The sequence below is a fragment of the Scomber japonicus genome, chromosome 8 (assembly GCF_027409825.1).
Source record: "Scomber japonicus isolate fScoJap1 chromosome 8, fScoJap1.pri, whole genome shotgun sequence".
In the NCBI taxonomy this organism is placed as follows: domain Eukaryota; kingdom Metazoa; phylum Chordata; class Actinopteri; order Scombriformes; family Scombridae; genus Scomber; species Scomber japonicus.
In genome coordinates, this window is record NC_070585.1 from 15,815,836 (window position 1) to 15,842,753 (window position 26,918).

General features: G+C 39.6%; 1 protein-coding gene across 1 annotated transcript in view; it reads right to left on the reverse strand.

The window, feature by feature from the left end:
- The window catches only part of spock1 (SPARC (osteonectin), cwcv and kazal like domains proteoglycan 1), a 99,932-nt gene that overhangs the window by 13,786 nt on the left and 59,228 nt on the right, over positions 1–26,918 (reverse strand). Inside the window, exons 5-8 of the mRNA XM_053323912.1 lie at positions 23,269–23,349; positions 10,219–10,333; positions 6,866–6,998; positions 3,680–3,800 (exon numbers count right to left, since the gene is read on the reverse strand). Of these exons, the coding sequence (XP_053179887.1) occupies positions 3,680–3,800; positions 6,866–6,998; positions 10,219–10,333; positions 23,269–23,349 (450 nt within the window). The remainder of the gene's footprint in view (positions 1–3,679; positions 3,801–6,865; positions 6,999–10,218; positions 10,334–23,268; positions 23,350–26,918) is intronic.

A 26,918-nucleotide genomic window follows, 5' to 3' on the forward strand; every position in this document is an offset into this window, starting at 1 on the left:
GTCTCAATACAACAAGCTACAAATACTGTAAAGGCACTCATCAGGAAATCACTCAGGAAATAATCCCTAAGCAGCTGGCATGTGTTAGGAGAGGATAGGAGGTGTGAGAGCAGAGGAGAGCAGCACAAAACATTATCTGTCCTCCTGTGTGCTCTCTGTGGGGGTCTGAGACTGACTTGCCAAGAAAAATTGAATTTAAAGAGAGAATTTCACCAGTTCAGCCAGCACAGTTTGTTTTGTCCATTTATTTTTTCAACAATAAGTCAAAGAAAACAAACTACTATTGTATATGTCTATATACATATATATGTGTCTATATATACACATATAAAGCAACCATAAACAGCAATGACACGGTCACCAGCAATAACACACTGTACCAGCTTGAATCATTGTTTTATATGAGACAGTGATGATGCTCAGTGTCACAGCAGTGCTGCCTCGGGGGCGGATGACAGATTAAAGTGAATGTCAGAGCCTCTGTGTCAACATGTTAACCTCTTCTGACAAATGGGTAAAAAGGCAACAGTAGATTCTCAGAGAAAATCAGGTTTATGTGTTCATTAGGAAACATATTAAGTTGTCATTAAAAAAAAAGATTAAAGAAAATCTAGCAATTAAGATATCCCATAAACCTGTAATTATGGACTTGTCTTTGAAATTTCTTCTCATTTCTCTCAGCTCCTGACAGTTTCTACCCTTTGCCTTTGCAGAAGAGTTTGTATACATTTGTGCCAAATAGTCATCGATTTGTTCAAGCTCTATTTGTAATATTCAAAGAGGTATCTACTGTATGTCATGGTCTTTTCTGCAATGAATCAAAGGGCAGAAAAATGTGAGAAAGACAAAAAGTGGAGTTGGAACTTCACCTTGACCGACACTTTGAGAAAATGATGGATTGTGGAGGCTCGAGAAAGAAAATAAATGAGCATCAGATAGTGATAGGAGAGTGAAGGGAAAGATGTGAGAGGTGGGGGCTGACAAATAACCACTAAAACTCAGTGGAGGAAAAAAAAAGGTTATTAGCATGGTTCAAGCTCAGGTACTCAAAAAAGTATGATATTTGAAGTCTTCCACGCTTATCTAGTATTCACCTGGAACTCCAAATAAACAGTATGGAGCAGCACAAAATCAAGGGAGTGAGAAAGCAGTAGAAGATGGAAAGAAACTGTTTTTCTACCTTACAAGCAATAGCCTGTAATATCTCATCAGCATGGTTTAAGCTACTGTATGATTATCATGTAGTTTCCATTAGAGATTCTTAAATTCATTCAGAATAACTAAAGAGACTTTTTCACTGTTATATGAAGATACACAGATTTACATGTCACTAAAACCAAATTATCTCTGCTATTCAAATAATGTTAATCACTGTCTGCATTGAAAGGCGAATGGTTTCTAAGCTGAACAAATTAGAGTTAATTTACTGTATTTGTTATAGCTCTTAGTTTTACCCACAGCCTGGTACAGTTATCCTCTAATGTCAAGCTGCATATTTTAAATACTTGTTGATTTTTTTTTTTACATTTTTCTCAGTTTTAACAAACAAATCATGCCTCATAATAAAAGATAACTTCTTCCAGTGCATAAAAAGTCTCATATCAGCTCTGTTGAGGTTTTAATCACACTAAAGCTCTGCTCTGATTAGAGAGAGTGCAGCATATTTTTGCCTTGAATGATTCAGTGTTAACCTGTAGTGATTCAGTGTTAATCTGTAATGATTCATTGTTAACCTGTAATGAAATGGAAGAAGTAATTCATGCTTTTATCTTCTTATGCTTTCATTAATGAATTATCTTGAGCTGTAATGTTACTTTCGTGACTGTTTTAGCACTGCTATAGATGTGTTTAATCATTAATGAACTGACCCTATTAAGTAGATGTACTGTATCAGTAGTACAGATAATATTTTATAGTATGATGAAATTATAAAAGTGCAATGGCCTCAGCAAAGACATGATGCTAGGGTATGACAATACTGTATGACAGCACGCTATGTATGAATGACTGACAAGAACTTGATTACTTTTGCTTGATTTAAACAGATCAGCCCTGCCATTTTAATTAGCTTAGTTCTGCCTGTCCATCTTATTTCTCCTGATGTCAACTCACCGTGACACCTACCTCATCTGTCCTCTATGTCTAAATACAGCTTCCACACACATATACCCATTTTAACGAATATATTAAGTGTGCCTGAACATGCAAACTCTATGTGTTTTATTGTTGTTAAAATCTTTCCCCCTCTACTTTCCCTGTGATAAATGTGTATTTACCAGTATTCCCAACGGACTTTTGTACCAGTTAATACAACTTCAATGTGCAATACAACCAAAATGTATTGCTTTAATCTAATCAGGATATATAGTTATAGATACAGGTTGTGAAATATTTGCCAGTCTGGTATGAATGTTCAAACCCAGTCTGAACCTTTTGGGTATCAGTAAACAGAGAGGAGTGATCATACAAACCAAACTGCTGCAATCTTTTGACTGTTACCATAGGAACACAATCTGACACATTTGCAGTGTTTTCCTCACCTACTGCCATCTCCATCTGTTTACCATTTTGCGGTGCTGATCTAATGAGAGATTCTATCGGAGATGATAAACACACACACACACATACACACACTTCACACATCCCTTAGAAATGCTCGGACCTGTTATCTACTAGCTCCCTATCTCGCTGATGGTTGGAGGACTGGCTGTGCTGAAAAGTACAGTGATGTTCACGAGAAGAAGATAGAATGCACTCAGAACTAGGAACACGAGGGAAAACTAAATTTACAGAAAACGTACAGAAAGAGACCGAATCAACAGAGAGTCAGACATGGAGAATAAACATAGTGCTGCATGTTGACACTGTCCAAGATCTGGAAGTAGATTTTCTTCACATAAGCTCATCTGCTCTGTTCACTCTCAGAGCCAAACTCTCAGCAAACCAGCAAATGCATAATTGGATGGAGGGGAATTAATTAGGCAGCAGTCAAGTTAGTAAAATACTTCTCTGTTACAGCATCACTCTATGTTCCCTTCATCATTCAGCCTTAAACTAATGAAGAGAGAATTAGATCATTAATTAGCATACACTTTCCTTTTTTATTAAATGTGCCTTATAAATACTTCATAATCAGAGAATGATTGGAAAAGACCTGTGAGGGCGGGAGGGGGGGTTATATAAGCATGTGCAAATACTCAACTAAAAGACATCCCATTACTCCCCCACCTGAGAAAAGAAGGAAGTCTTTAATGAGAACAATCCATCCTTTTTTGTGCTGTTAACCTTTAGATCGCATTTCTCCTCCAGAATCTCTACATCCATCTGCTGAAATCATTTTTTTATGACAAACAATAAGACACACACACTCACTCCATCACTGCTTCCTGTCTGTAGCTGGGATTGGAGGTGTGGGTGAGGGGCTTCTGGGATTGGATATGAGGGGAAGAAAATAACATGAGTAAGGGAAGAGCTGACAGGAATATTTGTTTTGATGTGTTTGGTGTAGAGTCATAAAGGTTTGTTTCTGAAGGCGTCTGAATGGCTGAAATCCAAATAACCTTCCCTCTGTCAGCACACATATCGCTCCATCATTCTTTATATAATCTACCCATTCATACAGTCTAAAATAGGAGGAAAAGAGGTTTGATTGGCGGGGTTGGGGGGGTTGGAAACTCACCAGGCTTCTCAGTCTTGTGCGGCGGTCTACTGAACTCCTGACCAGACAAACAGGGACACAGCCCATCACATTTCACTGAGATCGTCTTCCCAGACAGGCAGGTCTGGAACTCCAGCTTACACTGTAAAAACACACAAAGAGACAATGTTTAATAGAGGCTTTATTTAACAGACGAGAGGTTTGGGAAGTGATGAGTTCATACTTGTTGTGTGGCGTACTACTCATCCTGCGAAAACACTTGTGTCACGTGTTCATTACATCAGAAAATATCTGGAGTCTTTTTTGTGTGTGTGCAGACTCTTTTAATGTAATATGTTATAAATCTATTACAGTTTTGTCATTGTATTTCTCCACACTGTATTTACGTAAGTTTGCTTTCTTGGTCTTATCTGTATACACAACATCTACTGCATGTCTGTCTGTCCTAGAAGAAGGATGCCTCCTCTGTTGCTTTCCTGAGGTTTCTTCTACTTTTTCCCCATTGAAGTTTTTTTAAGGGAGTTTTTTTCTTTATTCAATTTAAGGGGTCAAAGGACAGAGGATGTTGTATTACTGAACCAATTGTAAACCCCCTTGAGGAAAATTTGTGATTTGTGATGTTGGGCTATAAAATTAAAATTGACTTGACTTAATATGTTATCATGCACCCGACCATAAATGATGCAACAGTTATGACCACTTATTTATCTTTATATAAATGCAATATTACATTGCGTAGCACCCCTTTAAATACATTGATACGATAGCACAGATGATGAAGAATCATGAATTCTAAAGCAACCTCTTCATACTTTCAAAGCCTAGTTATAATGCAAGCTTTTACCAAGTGAAGATGTATAAACCATTGTATTATAATCATATCCTATAAACTGACAAAGCTACAGTTAACTTACTAATATCTGACCCATTCATTAAGTTAAAGGAATGTTAGTATTTTAGTGCCCAAGTCCCTCTTTTTCCTACAATTTTTTTACCTCAGCTCAACACGGAAACACAAAGAGAGAAAGAGAGAATGTTATGCTGCAATTATGCTGAACAGAGTGTAAATGTGGAAGAAATGTACTTGATATGAAGCCACATATGTTTCAAATAAAATATATGAAGGGAATCTTTTAACAACAATTATGAACAGGAGGAAAACCTCTTTCAGTGTTCATATGGGCACCTAAACTGAAAAAACTGTGAACATATCCTATAAGTTTTAATTGTGCAACCTGATATATTAAATAATTATTTTGAAATAAACTATTAGTTTCTAAGAACCTAAAAAGGACTTTACACACAATGGATTTACAGACAGCTGGTGCAAACCAATCTGGGGACTTATTTCCCATGATGTAAAGGTATGTAGTCACTGTGTTGAAAGTATGTGCACATATGTAAAACTTTGAATATTAAACCTCCTTTGTTTAGCTGATTAAGGGAAAGATTTGCTGAGACAGGATTGGTCATTTATCTTCAATGAACAGATGTGTCCATTAGGCAGCCATATAGACACACCATTAGACACAGAGATGCCCAGTGACATTCTATTATTCACTGCAGCACAAGTCTAATGCAATGCAAAAAGCAAGACGGACTACTTCAGAATGTAATTTAACAGTATAAATCTCATTTCAGGTAAGTGAGGGGTGAGAAACTGTTAGGACTAGTTGGGGGGAAAGAATCCAATTACAACATCCTTCGACGAAGAATAATGAAAACCGAGATGGGTTATGTAAATTTTGTTTGCGAGATGATGACAGCAGGTTTGTCAGCCCGGGACCATGACTGTGCATAAACATCCATACATATATCTTACCAAACCATGCCTTACACATGCTTAGCTTTAGCCTGCCAGCATTTCCATTTCCCCCAGTTTTAATTCAAATCCATCATTTCTTCCCTGTCACCTCTTTGATAGCACTGCTAATATTGCATAATGAAATTTGTTGACAAAGGAATAGCGCTGTGTCCTGTTCTCAACATATTGAATTAGGTTTCTAGGGAGGGAGACAGAGAGCAAGAGAGAGAAAGCAGAGGAAATGGATGACCTCCCCCAGTCACTGTCAGCACCCTGATAGGCCCCATGAATCTTTATGTTTGTCTCTCTCCAGGGGTTAATGTGGTTTTGATGAAACAGTGTTTTAACACCTGACTTCGGGGAGTAAAAATAGAGAGGAGAGCAGAGCAGAGCAGAGCAGTGGAGAGGAGAGGAGAGGAGAGGAGAGGAGAGGAGAGGAGAGGAGAGGAGAGGAGAGGAGAGGAGAGGAGAGGAGAGGAGAGGAGAGGAGAGGAGAGGAGAGGAGAGAGGATAATTTAAAAAAAGGGAAGTAATGGACTTAACTTAGAGGGCTGAAGCCTCTCAGGAGATAAGAGCACTGTCCTCTTAATGGGATATTGAGTGTGTGTGTGTGTGGTTATGAGAGAAGCGTGTAATGTAATAATAAAACATGAATAAGCTGGAGACCAGCGTGTTACAGAGGAACTCACTGGTGAGCAGAGTTTAAGTTGGGCCACAGGGACCCATCACTCCACCCGCTAACTGAACCCCTCCAACTAAATTACCGTGGAGAGCACAGGGACTCCCTGAATCTCCTCTTCCTTTTGTTCTTCTTCTCTTCTTTCTCCTTCAACAGTTTTCATCCTCAGCACAGCTCAGACAGGTAGGTCATTCGGAAGGCTTATGTGGTGACTACCACCAACACACGGACTGGAAACACCCAATATAAGGTTGTTTTTTACTTCCTATTTGGGGCTTAATCCTGCATTCAAACAGGATCATCATCAAATTTCCAATAATGTCCTACAGTTGAATAAAAGACACTGAGCAAGTAATACAAGTGTGCACTGTAAGCCAGCATGTTGGTTGCTTTGTCAATATTTCTATCACAAAGACTTTGATTGAGCTGAAACTCTTGAGGCTCAAGAGATGTCTTACATTATTATTATATCATATATATTATTATTGTATACACTTTCTGTACAGATCTTCTCAGATATTAACTTTGTAAATTAATGAAAATCTGTGTTTCTTACAGAAGTTCTGTCCTTGCTTTTATGGTTCAAAACAAATTGAATTATTAATCAATTACGCTTGCCAAGAATATGGCAGAACAAAATAACACTGAAGTGAAAAAGAATGTAAAGAGAGAACGAGAAGTGTGTGGACATTAAAGGGAAATGAATATAAAAGGGACGTCTCACCTTGGAGGAGTAGGTGTGCCCATCAGATCCACACACAGGAGTTGAATGGGGCGCTGTGCACAGTCTACATTTCCCATGAGCACTGGCTTCAAGCCTGCGCTTGTGACCTGAGCTGCCTTTCCTGGGCCTCACACTGAGAGAGGAAGAAACAGAAAATCACTTGTTAATTTCAAGTATTGGAATTTTTACATTTCTGAGATCACCTGAACTTACATTACATTAACACACACAGAACTACTGCACACAATATTACTTACAGTACTAGCAGCAAACACAATTTCAGTGTATTGCATTTAGACTCAGAAATTGATTTTGTGTGGGTTGCACTCATAACTTTCCAGGCAGGAATATTATCCAAAACAGTGAAATCAGTTTTTCAATGAGCGAAAAGTTTTAAAAGGGTTTCATGTTGCTGAAGCTGATCAAACCCTAATTAGTCCATTTAGGCCTTTTTAATAACAAGTCTTATTGTCACAGGCTGACTCAATGGGTGCTAATGTGTCTCTTCGCTTCCCTCACGTCTCATCTCCTCCGGGCAAGGATGTGAGAGAGAGATGTGAGGAAGAGATGCGAGGATGAAGAAATTTAATTCAGCAAACAGGATGTCCTCGCTCATTCCAGTGTAATTTTGAGAACACGACAACTACTCATGATGCACAACACCTCAACTGTCAAATATGTGGGAGTCAACTGTCAAATATGTGGGAGTCAACTATTGATTCAACTTAAAATTCATGTACAAATCAACACTTTAAACTGTTACTTTCAACATGATGATAGTTAGAAGAAAAACACCTGATGACTGCTAAAATTGTCACAGAATGAGTGACAAATAGACAGCCACCACTGCTGATGCCCAGCCAGACCTCAGGTGAGGTATCTCTGTCGACCCACTGCCAGATCTCCCAGATCATCTGCTGGCCATCCTTGCTGATGCCCAACCAGACCTCAAACTGCAGTCTGCCTGCCACCCAGCCCCTCCTTCTACCCTGCTTGGTGTTGCTGGCTGGCCTGGTCTGGCTTGTCTGGCTCCCTTCCTACAGCTGCATTCCTACTTCCCCAGGTCCCTTAGTTGCCATTTTTCAGCAGACCAACAGATGCCCTCAGACTTTTCTTTGTGCTTTCCAGATCCTGCCACTCCCATCTGCCCTGCAATCATCTCATTCCCCTCACCTGAGCTTCCTCACTCATCTCCCCACCTGCACCTCATTCTCTCATCATCCGAAGATGTCATGTTGCTTTTGCTAGTGCTTTCAAGCTTCTGTTTTCTGTATCCTGTTACATGGACCTGTAACATATCTGGACCTGCTAGTCTGCCTGTCTAGTCTTTTCCCTTCAGCTCTGTGGATTTAATACAACTACTGTTTGGACTTGCCACCATGAGCAAGCGTATCTTCTCTTTTGACAATAAACTCACTGAATTGTTCCTGCTTGCCTCTAAAGCCTGCATTTGGGGCCTTCCTTTGCTGCCTAATACACATCACCCATGACAGTTGTTACATTGGATCCAAATCTCTCAGCAATTTTCTAGCAAAGTGCTCTCACAGAATGCCCTGCCGCCTCCTCATACACCGACCAGCAGTGGAATAGAAGCCAAACAGAAAACACATTTTTTTAGAAGAGAAATTAATGTGTTGGGAGACAAAATGTTGGAGTGAACTGAAGTGAACAAGTTGAAATTCCACACATATAAAACCTCTTTCATGTCCACACTCTGTAAAACTGCATCACTGAAATCCCAGGTGGTGTGTCAAGACACGTTCGTGGTTCTTTAAACTATCAGACTTACTGAATGAGCCACAATCGTTGCCACGGTAGATTAGACATGCATGCTGTACCGATAAATAAAGCAGTGCTGACAGAGAAGGTGAGATGAAACTAGCACGTAGATGATTGTCTGAAATGTTTCCCCTCATCTATCTCCAAATAAAATCAAACACTTCTCCTCCTTTCAAGCATTAATGCAATGAAGCATGCAAATGTGTTCAAGTTATTAGTGTGATTTGAAGGGCGGGATTTACTCGACCACAACAATTAGTGCATGCCTGACAAATATTAATTTGAGAGACAGATGATCTGTAGACAACTCACTCCCCCGGGCCCCTCTGTCTCCCCCTCTCGCTCTCAAACACCACTGTACTTCAGCCCCCTGCAGAGAGTCTCCATGTTGCTCTAATCTGGAAATGCTCTGATTTGACAGTATTGCACCCCTCTCACAGCAGGACAGAGGTGCACAATAAATTAACATGGCACGCCTACATAATGGTTTTTAAATGATAAATGTCCATGCCTGCGCCGAAGCATAATTAATCAATAAGTGAATAAGTAAAGTCTGAACAGAACTACTGTGTACAAATTTCAAGAAGAAGAAAAAGACCTCTGTGTTGACAACTTCTTAATAAAGAACAAAATGTATTTGCTTGTGAATTTTAATAACACAACAGTGATGCCAAAGTGTGTACAGTGCAACTTCAAAAAGGCAATTTTGTTAGCAGTGAATAACAATGATGAATCATCTTCTATATATACAAGCTGCAAGACATTGTGCATTTATCTATATTTGTTTTCAAATATCTTGAGAGCAACAAAGTTTGGATTTGCCCTCTGAGAGGACACCGAATCTGTTTTATGCTAATAACTGCAGGTAATTTAACTCATGTAGATAAAACAATCTCATGGACCAAAGCTTCAGTGATCGATGCTGCTGGGAAATTACAGATTTCAGGTGAATAATCTGACATATTAAGCAGCAAATAGGACTTGTAATTAATTCAATATGAAGAAAAGAATTAAAATTAAGTTTCTTAGGAGCTAATGACTTGAGGAAATCAATTAAACACATGACAGAGACAGAAAGTATTCAGATTTTTTGGGGGGGAAATGATTCTTGAACTGAAAAATTGAAAAACCTCAAACTTGGCAACATGACATGGGTGAAAACACAAACAAATTGGGTACTGATAGGGCACCCGATCTTTGTCAGAGTCCACAGAGTGCAAATAAACAGACTGTTTGATTAAAGTTAATTGGTATTGAGAATATGTATCTGTATGTATGTCATTGAAGCAGATTGGACTGTTACACACTGCTTACATACAAAAAACAAAATGATACTTTATTTCATGCTTCAGCTGGGTATCATTTTATCTGATTTATCCTAAGGGTCATTAGCATATTGAAGTTCAGCTGTACATAGTAATTTTGCATTATAGGCATTTACTTACTAATATCTAATAACTCAATAATAACTCCATAATTGAGGAGAGAGAAAATATTGCACTCAAGCATCCACATTCCCTCCATTCTGCTGATCTTTTGGAGAGTTAATAAAATGCCATGTAATTGGTTCTTACCTGTGCGTTGGCTGCTTGTGATTGGTGCAGATGGCTGTCTGGTAGTCATGGCTGACACATACCTTGTGAGGAGGGCAGCGCACCTTCAGACAGGGGTCCTTGGTGGCGTCTGGACCTACAGAGAGAGATCAGGGACAGACTTCATCTCCGAACAGCAGAAAAATGTATTTGTAGAGAGAAGGAGAATCAATGCAACGAAACATCAAACTGTTCTGTTGGTTTTCCAGCTGGCAGATTCTTACATCCTACTAACTGAAGCAGACAGAAAAATAATGAGCTGGAGTAAAAGAAGGAAAGGGAGAATGGTAAAAGATATGAAGTAAATGTTGAGTTTTCCACAGTGTGAACTGCTTAACGAGGACTATTCTCTCAGAGTGTTGACCCCATCTTCTTCCAAATCAATCTCACAGTGACAATATCACCGTGGCAGAAAGGCACAGCTGGCAGGTGTCCAAGGTGACAAAAGATCAAAACAGCTCACTGACTCCAAGCATTGTGTCATTTCACACTAGACTAATGGCACAAGCCCACTTTCATTTGACAAAGACAAGAAAAGAGAAAAAAATAGAAGGCAGGGGAGATGAAAAAGAAACAGCAAGTTGAGAGCTTTTAGTACAAATGAAGTGAGAGACAAGCTGACATCAAGCAGCGGAGCCTGGACTGGCAGTCATAGTGACCCTGTCAATCACACAGGCTGTGTCAGTCATGTACTAAAGAAAGATGAATGAGTTTAAACAACATACGCATACCACATACCGTCACTATGGTGAATGAAATTGAAATGTTTTGAACTCCCAAGTTAATAAGAACTGAGCACAGTGTATAGATAAAAGCCCTGCATGATGTACAAGTCATTAACATGTGGCTGCTAACATCATAAAAACAGAGTGGCCTGGTCTCCATTACAGGACTAATGGATTGTGTTTGAGCCACAGCTGGTGTCTGATGTGAACATCAACTCGTTTCTGACCTGATCACATACTGCACTGCTGTTTACATGCTGCTTTATCAGTGTTAAATCAAGCACAGACTCTGACGTGATGGTAGTGTAGTTCCCCTTTCAAAGCTGAAATCTCAATAATCAACTACAAGAATGATCACCAATACATATGAACTGTAAACATGCTGAACGTATCTGGAGCTGTCAAAGGACATATACAGTCATGTGAAAAAATTAGGACACCCTATGAAAGCCTGTGTGTTTTTTAACATATTTGGACATATGGATATTTAATATCAATGTTAACAATACTGACACATTCAAGTAATATAACTAATTAAAACTGAAGAAAATACTTCTTAAAACTTTCTGTAAAATGTAATTTAAAAAAAATGCAATTGCTGGTGAGGAATAAATTAGGACTGGGTTTCCACATTCATTCCCACTTAAAATGGCTAAAATCACACACAGGTGTATCACATCAAGTGCAAATGATCAGAACATTGTTACTCAGCATTTTGAAGGAGGCTTGCCCTATTTAAACCTCAGACATTTAGTTTGGTGTGCCCCTGACTGTTGAAATGAGAGTGAGCACCATGGTGAGATTGAAAGAACTGTCTGAGGTCTTCAGAAAGAAGATTGTAGCAGCTTATGAGTCTGGTAAGGGTATTAAAAAGACCTCAAAAGAATTTGAAATCAGCCATTCCACTGTCCAGAAAATAATCTAGAAGTGGAGGACATGCCCAGGTCTGGCCGTCCAAGCAAGTTCACCCTGAGAGCAGACTGCAAGATGCTTAAAGAAATCAGCAAAAACCCTAAAAGACCATCACGGGACCTAGAGCACACTCTTGCTACTGTTGATGTGAAAGTGCATGCCTCTACAATCAGAAAAAGACTACACAAGTCCAGAGATAAATAACAACGAGATTAGACATTGATATGTGAACATTTCTTAATAAAGAACTGAATATTTAATGGGGTGTTCTAATTCTTTCACATTACTATGTGTGTGTGTGTGTATATATATATATATATATATACATAAAGCATCAGAATGAACACACACAACAAAAGTGGCCAAGTTTCTCAAGGGAAGAGATTCACAGCACACCGCACACATCTGTCATAACCGAGTAACAGACTTGTTTCCACACAATCTGTGAAACACGTACACAGATGCAAAAATACATTTACAAGCCCGTGTGCCTTCTCATATTCTCCAGAGTGCGAAGAGATGACAAGCTGGCCTTCCCCCCGATAGCTGCGTGCTCTGCAGTGTGTTTCTATCGCCCTGCTTATTTGGGCCCATCCTCACCTCCATCTATCAATGCTGGAGAAAACCCATCTTATTTCACTTCGCTTCAAAATGACTTTATCACCGCCAGGAAATGACAGATGAAGGAAAGAGGAGAGGAAAAAGAGGGGGAAGAGGTAAGAGGATGAGGAGGAGGAGGAGGAGGAGGAGGAAGGACCAGGGAAAAAAATGAGGCTCGTATCTGGTTAACAGAGGATTGGAGGACAATTTAGGATTAGTGCATGACCTCCACTCTCAGACAAATTGGAAAACAGACGCACACATACAAATGAACGGGTCAGTTTATATACAAATCCAAACATACACACAAAACATCACATGTGGACAATTAATCAGATAAAACTTCAAAACAGAAAAATGGTTCATATGGGAAGACAATGATGTTCTGAATGTGAAATCATTTTATGGCTGATGCTGTTAGAAGAGAGAAGAGAGGAGAAAATTGGACGATGTAGAGAGAAGGGGGGGGAATAGGCGGGGAAGAAAAGAGAGGAGTAGAGTATGGGGTAAAAGGGAGTTTTATCCATCTATTTAAAGCTTGACTGAGCAGCATTGGCAGTTAAACCAGCCAATCAATTGTAATGCAGAAGCACTGCAGACATTCTTGCCACCTCTCTTTCACTTCAATTTGAGTATCATCTTCTTTTATTCTCCTCTTTCTAATCTTAAGTATGACTCCATCTTTGCGTGTGTGCATAAGTCAATATGCATGAGCGATGTAACTTGACATGCCTTGTTGCATGTCCATTCATTTCCAAAGTGCCAAGTAAAACTCTTTTTCACACTCAAAACCACATTTTTACCTTGAAAATGTTATTGATTTATGTAAATTAACAAGGTCTGCTACTGATAAGACGTTGCCAAATGAGCGAGTGCAAAGGATTTGTGCCTGTGTGTGTGTGTGTGTGTGTGTGTGTGTGTGTGTGTGTGTGTGTGTGTGTGTGTCAAGTAAATGATTCTTCTGCTGCAGAAACTGTGAAAACAGAGCTGGCAGGTAATAACAGACGAAGAAACAGGGATAATCAAGTAAAAGATGTTCTCTTTAATATTACAGTTACGGTTTGTGAACAAGGCCAACAACTCTGCACACACACTCAGTTGCCAAGGACAATTGATGTGTGTGCGTGTCCTTGGTCATACAGTATGTTAAGCTAACTGATGACCCAAGGGGTCCAGCAACCCAACCGGCTGCTGGGTTTTCGGTCTGGGGGGCGTGAGCCAGATGGAATAGTTGGCATACCTGTGACTGAGGGGAGTGAGGGCATAAGACAACAGCAGATCATCAGCAAATGGACATAAATGCCCTCTGTATACAAGATAAGCACTTTTACACTTCTTAAACTGTATTAAACTCACACAGTTTAGTTAAGGTTATCTTTCAAATAATTTCCATTTGGGATAACATTTGCAGTTTCAAAAAAGCATCTACAGTGTGAGTGCCAACTGTAGTCGGTTGCTGAGGTTCAGTAGAGGTGTTTGTGCAGGTATGATGGTAAAACACCTACTGTGGCAGCCCCACTACACTCAGCAGTTGTTCAACAAGAAATAATTCCAGCATGTGACTCCTCCTAAAACCACCAATTTTTGTTTTTACATTTCTGTTTGAGTACAGATTAAACCAACAAGATGCAATCTGTTAATTAACTTTATGTGCAACACACATTGGCGATGTCATTTCGTGTCACATAACGTATGAATGAATCTCCATTTGCATAAAACTAATGTGCTACAAAGGGTTTAATTTCATAAAATCACTTCATTTAAAGAGGCAATGCCATCATCGGTGGGAAATAGGACAGCAGGGTATCCAGGCGAGTTAACATGCATCATTGGTATGCAGGCCTACATGCAACACAATGGTTGTGGCTACTGTGGATGTTTTCAACATACGTCACACACTGCCTTGTCATACCTGCCAACATTTGGGTAGTAAAATCTGGGAGATATTTGCGGCGGCAGGGAGGCGGGTGCTGGGTGGTTTTGGGGGGACCTTGTATGGTGGAGGTGGGCTAATGCTGGTTTTTGAGTGGTGTTAGTGCATAAGTATACAAATATTTATTATGTATTATAAGACTTCAATACCTATAAATATATTCATAATAACATTATTTATTCACAACAACTTATTTATCTATGATGTATTCATGTTTCTTTTTTTATTACAGCAAAACATGAGCATCACAAAAACACTGCACTGCAGTTAAACACTGTGGTACAGACACACACTTTTATCTGCTGTTTAATGCAACTCACAGCAGAAAATGTGCTGGGATGTTGGTGCTTGCCGAGGGGGTTAAGATGGCGATAGTTCATGCAACTTATCGTGGTTTTTAATAATTGGTCAGTAAACTCTGCATTGTCTGAAGCAGGCTGGAAAATGTGCACTTTTATTTACAATTAAAACATTTTGCCATGTAGCTTGTGTTAAGTTAACGGAGCTGCAGTGGCTTCCAGTCTGAGCTTTCAAATTAAAACCTTTTTCATTGTGCGCTTTTTAAAAAAATCATCAACAAACATATTGATCAGATTATTCAGAAATAAATTTGGGCCCCCCTTCCCAGGAGAAATGACAAAACAGGAGGGGGGCGCGAGATGGGTCTGACATACGGAAGAAAGCCGGGAAAAACAGGAGTGTTGGCAGCTATGTGCCTTGTGTGTTGCTTGAGGTTTTTGAAGGTGTATTTTTGAACTTGAAAGAGCAAAGCTGTTTCCCTCTGCTTCCAGTCATTAAATTAAGGTAATCACATTCTCCATACTTAACACACAGACACAAGATAAAAGTGGTATCAATCTTCTCATCTCAGTCTCAGGAGAAAGTGAATAAGTATATTTCTCATAATATATACTGTCTACACGCAGTGCTTGTACCTATGCACACACACAAAAAAAAGTATATTCAAATTACTACTAGAAAGGTTAGGTTGTGGCCATTTGATGGATGCCTTTTAGGACTGGAATACTCCTGCACAGTAGTATGTTGTTATATAATCTGAAATCTGTTAACATAGACACCTCATGGCCCATGTACATTCACTAATGTGTGTTGCTGCATGCTTTTAAACCTCTACTGTTGCTGCAAACCCAGCATCAACCCAGCTATCATATGTTCTGATCAGCTTTTATATAGGGGGCTGGGGGGGGGGGGGGGGGGGGTGTCAATTAACTTCTTGGTTGGTAGCTCATGCTTATCGAGCATAGCAAGTACATAACAGACTAAAATACTATATTCCCTGCTGAAATCAAAAGTTAATGATAACTTAACATAAAATGATGGATATACATGTACAATCCACAGGTGATCCATACGATCATTTTTCAAGCTAGATCTCTACTCACTGTCATATTCATGTCCCACCAATCCTTGCTTTGCTCCGGTGTGTCATTCTGCCCTCACTTAACATTCCTGCCCTTACCACAGTTACAGTGATCTCTTGTGTACATTGCATATCCACTTCTCAGACTGTAGATGAAGCAGCTTCATATATTGACTTCCATCACCTTTCCCTCTCCCTTCTTCCCTCCAAGTCAACAGCACAGAGCCCTCGGGGAGCCAGAAGGCAAACACAGAAAGCCAGAGGAGAGCAAGAAACATGTGGATGACATCAGAAAATTAAGAGACCCATTCTAATGCAGCATTGAGCTTCTGTGCAGTAAGCAGGAGATTATAAAATATATAACAATTACACAAATCTGCCTACTTTGTGACAATAAAACGTTTGTAAGATTATAAAACATTAAAACACATTTTTTGGAGTAGATCTCAACAGTATATAGGAGCTTTAACTTCCTTTGTGTAGATACCTCGGATACTGACACATTTTTAGGTGGGTGGTGATACACAAGGTCAGGATTTATAGAATCACTGTCACTGAATAACTATTGAGTGTGAAAGTATTGTACTGTTACATCGCTATTCACTAAGCCAGGCTGCAAATATGGCAGCTTGTTGACTTCAGTATGTAAAAAAACCCTTCTTTAAAAAGTTCCTGCATAATTCAACACTCGACATACCTCTATTATCATTTAATTGCTGAAATACTTCCAACGGAGAAAAAGCAGTAAAATTTTATTACAATTACGGCTGACGTTAAATTGTCGCACTCATCCACTTTTTGTCTTCTCAAGGTTTTTTTTCCTTCTATTTTTTAGCCTTAATGTTTCTTAAGAGACAGAAAAATGGCCAGAAAAGAAGAGGGGAAGATAAAAGACTCTTCCTGTGTCCTCTAAAACTGGACGGAGGCCAGAATGGAAAGCAGTGATTGGATAATAAAGATAGTCAGAGGCCAATAGAAGAGGCCACAATGCCAACAAGCCCTGTCAGAGAGTAGAGGGTGACCTCAAATTAATTGCTGCTGAGTTGGACATGGGTCAGTGTGGTGTTTTTGGACTGTGTGTGTAACGGTGTGTGCGCTGCTTTATCGACACCGCGCTCCACTGTTTGATCTCCCCAGCTACTGTTTCTAAAAGCAAATAATCAAGTTTGAAATTGAATAAACACAAGCTTCAACAACCATTCCCAAAGGACAAATTCTTGACTGTTATTAGAAAAATGAGCATCACTTTCAGGCCTTGATAAACTAATTACAAAGGTGTTTCTTCTCTTTTACCTGCGGGGCTACAGAAGCAAACAAGCAAACACAACAGAGAACAGAAATACAAACAGATCAGGAGGAGATAAAAATCTTCTCACTCCGCTTTGTCATCGTTTCCTCCGGGTCTGACTGTTTGGCCTGTGAAAGGCACTGGAGTGAGGGATGGCAGAGAGGAATGATGGGGGGATGAAAGCACAGAGGAAGCCTCCGGGAGGACACAGTGATAGAACGGATTCACCATCCAGAAAATTAATTATTGAGAACATGAGCAAATCATATTATTGTGGATGTAACTGAGGAATGGAGAGGATAAACAGTCGGCTTCAGTTTGAATGTCAGAGAGGAAACTGCAGTGGCTTACGAGAGAGAAGGAATCTGGAGAGAGACACTCATTTATTATTGTGAAAGAGGATGTTTTGTGGAGCTTTTGCTGGCAGCGAAACATTTTTAAAGGAACACTAAAGCAAATAAATCAAACAGTCTTTGAAGGCAGCTTCAAAGCAGAGCAGCAAAGATGCATTTAAGGACAACGTGTGCATACAAGAGGACATTAATTAAAGGTAGAAATTACTAATTGTCACGGTCTAAACAAACTCACAGCATACTTAACTTGTTCTGCTTTAAGTGTGTTTACAATTCTAATCACCATCATGGAGAGCTGAGAGAGCAGAAATAGAATATGTATGGGACTGGCTTGGTTGGAGGGAACACACACACTCAGAGAAACACACGCAATAATTGATGATACTTCATATTTAAAACACGTGTTTTTATCAGCTAAGGGACATCGCCAGAATTCGATCTATTTTAAGTTTTAAAGATACAGAAACCTTTTTACATGCTATTATCTCATCACGCCTGGATTACTGTAACAGTACTAAACTCAACTGTTTTTAAACATTTTTTAACACATCAATCCAGTTTTAGGCTCTTTACATCAGCTTCCAGTGTGTTTCAGAATTAATTTTAATCTTCTTTTAATTACTTACAAGGCACTAAATGGTCTGACTCAATATTTTTTTATCCCTGTATGACCCTGCTTGCAGTTTGAGATCCTCGGGCAGAGGCCTAATATCTGTTCCAGACTCTCAGCTGAAGACTAAGAGGGACAAAGCTTTTGAAATAAGAGCCCCGAGGCTCTGGAACACCCTGCCGGAGGAAACATGGCCGGCTGAGTCAGTGGCTTATTTTAAATGTAAGCTCAAAGCATACTTTTAATGCACTGCTTACCCTGATTGTCACCCAATTCTGTTTTTTCATTATTCTGTTTTATAGTTTTAGTGGTGTAATTTCTACCATGCTCTTTTAGCATTGCTGAGTTTTTATTTTTTATGTGAGGCACTGTCTAACTTTGGTTTGATAAATGCTACATAAATAAAGATATTATTAGTATTACTGCATTGTGTACAGAGGCTGTCTACATTAGGAGGCTTTCAAGTACAGAATTGAGTGTAGGTCACCAGCATTTTGGAAGCATTCAGAAACCACCTTACTTTCAGTATAGTTCCGCATGTAAAAAAGGGGGGAAAAATAGTTGAATTGTAAATGCAGGAGCTGTATTGATTAAAATAGAAACATGTCTTTTACGTTAGATGTGTTTAAGATGGACCACTGAAAAAAGCAACTGAAGCACTTTCTGTAGACAAGTCTAAAGCCATGTTAGCAATGCTATACTTACAGTGACAATGCTAACACGCTTTTGTTTTGCAGTTATGATGTTCACTATGTTCACCATCTTTGGGGCCCGTCGCAACAGGACAGGCAAACCATGCAATTGCCTGGGGCCCCGAGCCGGCCGGGGGCCCCCAGACAACGACTGGTTTTGAATTGAATGCAACGACAAACTGTGTGCGCGTCCCTTTAAATGCTGTGATGGTCAATGCAGGAAAGTGCAGCGACACTGTTATCGGAATCCCCCTCGGGGCCCTCCACACCGTACCTATGTTCCCAGGGTCCTATGTTCCTAGTTCCTAGTTGCTAGCTCAGCGGCTAACTCATCTGCTAACTCGGCTGCTAGCTCGGCTGCCAACTCGGCGGCTAACTGAGCTAACAGGCTAACTGTAGACGGGATCATCCCTACTGTATGTTCCCCGGTCACATACAAAGTGGAGAACATAGGACCCGGGGGAACATAGGAATGATCCCTGTTTATGTTAGCTACCTACTGACTCTCCCTGTGACTGTGGTCTCAGGTGAGAGGAGCTTTTCAGCTTTGAAGCTGATAAAGACATGCATGAGGTCCACCATGAGCCAAGAGAGGCCCACAGGACTGGCCGTTATGTCAATTGAGCGTGATGTTCGCTGGTCTTTGGACATGGAGGACATTGTGGTTGCCTTTGCTGAAGCCAAGGCTCGCAAACAGCAGATGTAGATATTTTGCATATTTTTTAAAGGTTAATCTTATATGTGTGTGTGTACTTTTATCTATGTTGGATTTTATATTTAATACCGAATTTGCAGTTTGTTTATATGTTGATTGCAAATGTTCAAATAAAATAAGTAAACATACTATGTGTGCAGTAGCCTATATGCAACATTTGTAAGCAGTATTTGCACTGTTAAGAAATATTTTATTGATATAATGTGTGGTTGAACTTCAACAGTGTGTCTACGCTGTGGTTCCTGTAGGCTTTGGGCAGGCGGGGTGGGATGGTGAGGCGTAGGTTTTTTTGCTGTGGTCCAGGGGTGTCGGCGTCGGAGGGCGGTGGTGGTGGGGGGGCCTCCAAGTCCATTTTGCTTGGGGCCCCCAAATTCCTTGAAACGGCTCTGACCATCTTAGTGTAGTGTGTTAGCATGTTAACATTGGCTAATTAACACTAACATTAAGTAAAGCTGAGGACAATGGGAATGTTATTAGTTTTGAGGTTATTTGGTCTCAAATACAAAAAAACCCCAAAACAAGACAGAAAAACCCAGACCAATTGGAACTAGAGGAAAATGTAAGCAATCACCTTAATCCTTGGGGGATATTTCACCAGGAAAGTGAAATCTTTGACTAGTTGGCAGAGCTAGAAGAAAAGTCTATGATCACCAAATTCATGCTAAAGGTATACATAAAAGTTTGAACCAAATTTCATGGTAATCTATCTAGAAGTTGTCAAGACATTTCACCAAAACCGCAAACAACTTCAAGTCACGGAAGTCATCAGGATTAACAATCAACTTACTCACAGCAATCCATCCAATAGTAGAATACGTTCATAAGTAGATCCTGACACCATCTTGTTGGTCAGTCTACTGTTTTGTGAAGGTTTAGTGTGTTTCAGATCTTCATTTGTATCCAAATCAAACACATCAGCTGCTGTTTTTGGCTACTTGACCATGGAAGGTAAGTTTTCTGATATTCATGGAATATTTATATTTATTTACACTTTCTGTATACATGCCAAATGGATTCTTTCCTTCTGCTTTGAAAAAGATTCTCATGGTTCCCAAGTGGTTGTGCATTGCTGCCAAGCGAGGAGTTTGTGTCAGTTTGACCTTAAGTCCATTGCTGGAGAGGTTACAATGAAAGACCACTCACTTGACTTACAACCTGATTCTCTGCGCCATTGACACACTGTGATCTCTTCCTCCTTTCCCTCTATCCACACACACACACACACACACACACACACACACACACACACACACACACACACACACACACACACGTGGATGACAGATATGGCCTCTTGCCTCACCTTCAGTGTCAGAGATAATTAAATGTTTTTGCACTGCCCTAGATTGAGGCATTCATTAATCTGAAGCTGAAGGCTGTGTGAGTGTGTGTGTGTGTATGTGTGTTTGTGTGATGGTGTGTTTCTAGGAAAGTGTGTTTGTGTGTGTGAGTGTGTCTGTGTGTATATGTGGGTATGTGTGAGCATGAATGAATAACAGCTAATCAGAGCCTTCTTTCTATCCCCTACCTCCCTTTCTGTTGTTATCTACTCACATTCACCATATTGTCAATATCATTCACAAATTTACACGAACACATGTACAGTAGCTGTTGTGATACAGTGAAAGTGAGTGTTCATTTTAGCTAAGGCATGTTATAATGTGACAACAAGAAGGAAGACTCGCTTTATGGCAGTTTAAAACATCTTTTTGATCTCTTCTTTCTATACAATGTATCTACAAGACAAAGCTCCTGTGTCGAGCTGAACACATTATGATTCACAGACAATTTGCTAAGTAATTCCAAATCTCATATTCTGTTCCATTTAAAGGGCAAATGAGCAATGTTTGTTTTCCCAATAGCACACGAGGGATAAACACCATGTGAGGCTCTTACACATCTACATGAGCCTTTGAGATTTCTTGTTTTCACAACTCACTTTCAGTCTGTGTCAGAACAATAGAAACTGACATGCTGTGTTACAATCTAGATGAACAGCAGCTTTCTATGAGAGGGCAACATTTCTGCAAACTGAAAGATAAGCATGGCTGCATTATTGTAACTGACCAATATTTCATTAGAATTGAATCACATTAAAACACAGAAATAAACCATAAAAATAAAAAATAACCAGACTTTCACCACAGCTTTGTCCTAAAATCTGTATTTGGAGTGATTTAAATATGTGAAGATACAGAGAATGCAAAGCAATTTATTCAGCCTGACTCTCACATGAGCAGCATAAATATGGCAGCTGCTCTTTTTTGTGGATTTATCTAGGCTTTTGATACTGTGGATTACCGTGTGTTGACATGCAGCTTATCTCACAATGAATTAGATCAAAACACGTGTAATTGGTTTTGTAATTACCTAACGAAGAGAATACAATGTGTGGCTGCTGACGGATCTCAGTCACATTTCAATTTGCATTTTGATTTGTCAATTGGTTCCCCATTTAGTTTTCCATTTGCCAACTCTGGTATCATTTAAGCAGCACTCTGGAGCCTTGCTGTGGCGAAACTAATCTGCATGTTGTGTAACGAGAACTTTCATTGGCTGACACTTAAATGTGTGCACGCCCTTGAAATTAATAACTTAGTTCTGCCATCTTCAAAGTTTCATCGGTGGACATGAGAGCTCTTGTCATATTATAATGTGAAGTTGCATTGTGTTTCTCACTATACTAATGTCCCACAGGCTGCATGGTGGGATTATTCAATCTGTTCTATAGTACCTTCACCATTAATTAGTTTTTTGTTAATCACTGTAACATTTTCTTATTTTTTTGATTAATTACATGCATACATTATTTAATCAAATCATTTGTATTATTCATCTGTATTATCAAATTATATATGAGCTCAGGAATTGCTTTCACTAAGAATTAAAGAAGGAAGTTCTCCATACAGTATCATTATAGGTCCCCTATTACTTCCCCATTCACTGATTAATCGTAGCTCTATAAGAAAATTCAGATTGCACAATTCTTCATGCCTCTGCATTCTCAATTAATCAAGCTGAAATTAATCAAGGCAAATGCTGAAAAAAAACTAAATATATGCTGTGCTGCAGAAAGAAAAACTTGATTCCCACATGAATATTTGTACTCTTTAATCCAATCAAAATCAAGTAAGTGCAAGTTAAAAAGCATCAATCAACGTGAATTGTATATGTTCCCCTACAAAATTAGGTTGAAGTTTCTTTGTGGTTAAGGAAATGAAATGCATTTGATGTTACTTTTGGTCATTTCAAACAAACAATATTACACAGGGTTTCCGTCCTTTCAGAGACATTGCCTTGTTAAACTCTCCTAAACCAACACATCAACTGACAGACCCACTTGCTAAATGTTACTAATTCATGCTGGCCTGCAATAACACTAATGATGTTAATGTTGAAGCTAACCCTGGAAATAGCTCCATGTTACTGAAGGGGCCAGCTTTGATCATCCTGTGTGCATTAGCCATTCTCGATCTGGTTCAAAGAACGAGCTGTGAGCTTGGTGATCTCTCTCCTCCACTATGACAGCTCTGCACACTACCTGACAGGTAGTCAGGGTGGAGAACTAATTGCACTAAACACAGCTGTATCATACCCACTGATTTTTCTTTTTTTGGGGAACTGCAATTGCAATAATCTGGAAATATCACACCGTGGATCTCGATATCATAAAACAAGTATCAGCATTGGGAAAACATCATATATTAGATCTCAATCTGCCGACTGCCGTAACAACATAAACAGGATGGTTACCGAAAAACTGGACCAAAAAAACCCAAAACAAACCCTGCCCACACTGATGAAAAGGTTTTGCCGTACTCACCATCCTGTACTGTCTTCTTGGCAGAGCCAGAGTGGGCTGTGGTCCCTGGGTCTCCAAATCTGCCAGACCTGACCTGTCCCTCTGAAAACACAGCAAAAAAAACCAAACTGAATAATTACAAGAGTTTAAATGTTTAAATTTTAAAACATCTGCTTACAGCTCCCCAATATCACAATCCAAACCAAGCAAATATTTTGATATAAAGCCAACAATGTCAAACTGATATTTGAATTGTGTAAGCAAATGTATCATACTTCAGATATTGTATGTATTAAGAGTATAAAACCATTTGATATATATCTGCAGGTCCCACACAGTCTCAAATCAGGAAACAGAAGTGATATTATGAATGTTTAGTTTAGTGCCCACCCACTCAGATATTGGCCCAATTAAATACCAGTACCAACAGTGTCAGTCCCTGGATAAAACATGTAGCGGAGGTGGTATCACTGCAGGAAAAAAAAAAAAAAAACTAAATTTTTGTTATTTTTGGTAGTTAAAAATCAAAACTGCCACCAAGGAGAAACTGATTCATGTCATTTTTGAGACATTTTGAGATTAAAAAAAAGCAGGCTTAATGGATGAGGCAAAGTGACAAACATAATCTTTCATTGCAGCATCATTATTGAACACAAAAACAGGCAAGCGGGAAAGCACCTATCCATCTAGATACAAAAGCACTAATCCATCGTCTTACACACACACACACACACACACACACACACACACACACACACACACACACACACACACACACACACACACACACACACACACACACTGCAGTACAACACCCCATAGGGAAGCAGGCCAATCACTGAGGTACAGTACAGCAGTACAGGGAGTTTGTCATCTCTGTCTGTAGGCCGTGACATTAATACCTTGAGATGATTAACTCCCAAACTCATCCATCTCCTGTATTTATTAGCGACTGTACAGAACAACCAGGAAAAAGAGAGAAGATGTATGTGCGTGCGTGACAAAAGTTGGTCCAACTTTTTTGGTCAATATACCTGACATACCCCTTTGCCCAACCTCTCTTCTCCTCATTATGGGGTGACTTTCTTATCTCTCGAGTTATCCTCTCTACAGGAAATCTCTCTCTAGTCCGCTCTCTCCTTCTGTTGCCCTCCCTCAAGACCCTCTGGTGCCACTGTCACTTTCACATGCTGGCATTCAGCCTGAGGTTCTGCTGCTACGATCGCAATGACTGCTCACATCCTCTTAAGTTTATTTACCCTAATTTGCGGCAATCATTGGAGTCTCCTTTGGCTATGGGGTGAAAAGTGCAGAATTAAAAACACAAACACACACACACACACACACACACACACACACACACACACACACACACACACACACACACACACACACACACACACACGCACACACACACATTTTCAGTCTTCCCACTATTGTGATCTACTGTTATGTGTGTCTCCCCTTGAAAACAGCCCATTCAGCACTGTTCACACACTGCAGTCCATTGATTCACAGCTTCATTTTGTTCTGAGCTTGTAGTTGGTCTTGGCTCTGCCTTTGAAAACTGGAAGTGCAGGGTAGTAACAATTCACTTTACTCTCTGTGGCTCTGTCTGGACACATTTATCCTTTCTTTATCACCACTTTTCTTAGCTGCTACTTCCTCGGTGTCTCTCCTTCCATACCTTTCCTTTCCCATCTTGGTTAACTAGAATTTTTACTGCTTTGCTGATATGATTGGCCTCATCTGTTCATTAAATTAACAATACCCTTGGTGTGACTGTGTGTATTTTCTTTCTCTGCGTCTCAGCAGGCTCCAGGTATCATTGATTACCGCCTGTGTGTGACTAGTTAATTTACTGCATACACCTGAAATCACCGTAGCATGTATGCGTGCATTTCAGCTGATAGTCCCATTTATGTGTTTAGACTCAACATTGTGAGCACTAACCCGTCTGAAATAGTGAGATAAGAGCCGAGCCAAAGGTCGCGGATATTGAGTCACTTTTTATGATGTGGCCAACAAGCCATTAAAAATCAGAGCAGTAAACAATGTTTAAAGAACGCCTGGAGAGAGAGCTACAAACCCTTACCACATTACACCGAAATGAGGTATTTGTTCTTGCTCCAGCTCACTCTCCATTTAATACACAGACCTGCGGTGCTAACTGTTGTTTGTTGTCCTATCTGCCTCTTTTCTTATCGGTTTCTCCCCTTCTAATTCTTTTAGCTCCTTCAGGCGCAGATCAGAGACAGTTATATGAGAACGTATTAAGAAGCAGTGGCAGAGTTAAGGGAGCAGGCAGACTGTGTGAGGATGAACTGATGAGAAATGGGAGCGGACAGACTTCGGAATATCTTTACAGAGACAGAGGGTTAGTGAGTTGGAGAAATAACTGATGAAATATATAACAACGATGAACACTCTGCTGGGAAAACACAATGCCACGTATAATCAGGCTGATTGGCAATTTGGAAGCTCCAGATTTTCAAGGCTTTGTTTGTGGCTGCCACTGCCAAACCTGAGTGCTTCACAAATGACTTCTGTTACCATTGCCAAAAATGGTTGCTACAGCAACCACTTACTCACTACAGTAGGATATATAATCTAATTAGTCACAAGGGCAGTAAAAATCTGAATATTACAAACTTAACTTTAATAAACTCTATTGTTTCTTTAAACCAGACTGTTCTCTGTCTTTTGTCCGTGCTGTGTCCTCTGGTTGGGTCTCTGTGCCAGTTTGACTCTCCTGTGCTCCTCTGGACTGGCTGTGATAATGGGACACTGCCTGCCATTTGTAATCCCCCCTTTGACTCCCCTCTCCGGATAATGTATTGCAATCACAACCTCACAAATCTGTTGGGCATGCCGATATACAAGAACCCCGAATGAAATAGCCAGAATACTGATTTTGACATCGGTCTTGCTGACAGTACAACTGTCTACTGCTGCCAAGGACTCTTCCTCACTTCTCGTCTCTCCCTGTCTCTCTCCAACAATTACAAATGGGACTGAACAGAACATAAAGCAGATGCAGGAAACTAGTAATAAATAAAAAATTCATTGTTCGAGCTGACGTGGACAACACAGAATTTGAAATTTAGCTGGACACTAAACTGCAGAGTTTTCATACAAAAAGCTGTGACAGTATTTTTCATACAATGAATGAACACAGAAACTTCAAAAGGTAAAAAACTACAGTCAAATTAATTTCAGTGGACTTTTTGTGTTTGTGTGAGCGAATGTGTTGAATGTGAAGATTTTTGACAGCAGGTATTTCATCCGGGCGTGGTTATAATAGACAAACATCACAAAGTATTGGATTTCACCCCAAACTACAGTATGTCCATTTATCAAAAACAGGAGAATGTTTGTTAGTTTGTTTTGATCTCAGTTCATTGAGATGTCAAAAACTAAAACAATAACTTATATTTTACTCTCTTCATGTGGCTGACATCTTTTAAAAGATTTCCCATAGTCTAGAAAACATTTCAACTGTTGAACATGAAAGTTGATTCTTAACCATGGAAATAGTAGAGTTGACAAAATAATCTTAACGTGTCTTCATCAATTGACCCAAAACAAGCTAGTAAGTGGACCTTGTGTTTTCTTTACTTCATTAGTTGCTTATGTTGTTTTAATGATATAATGTTTAGGCCCTAAGGTGA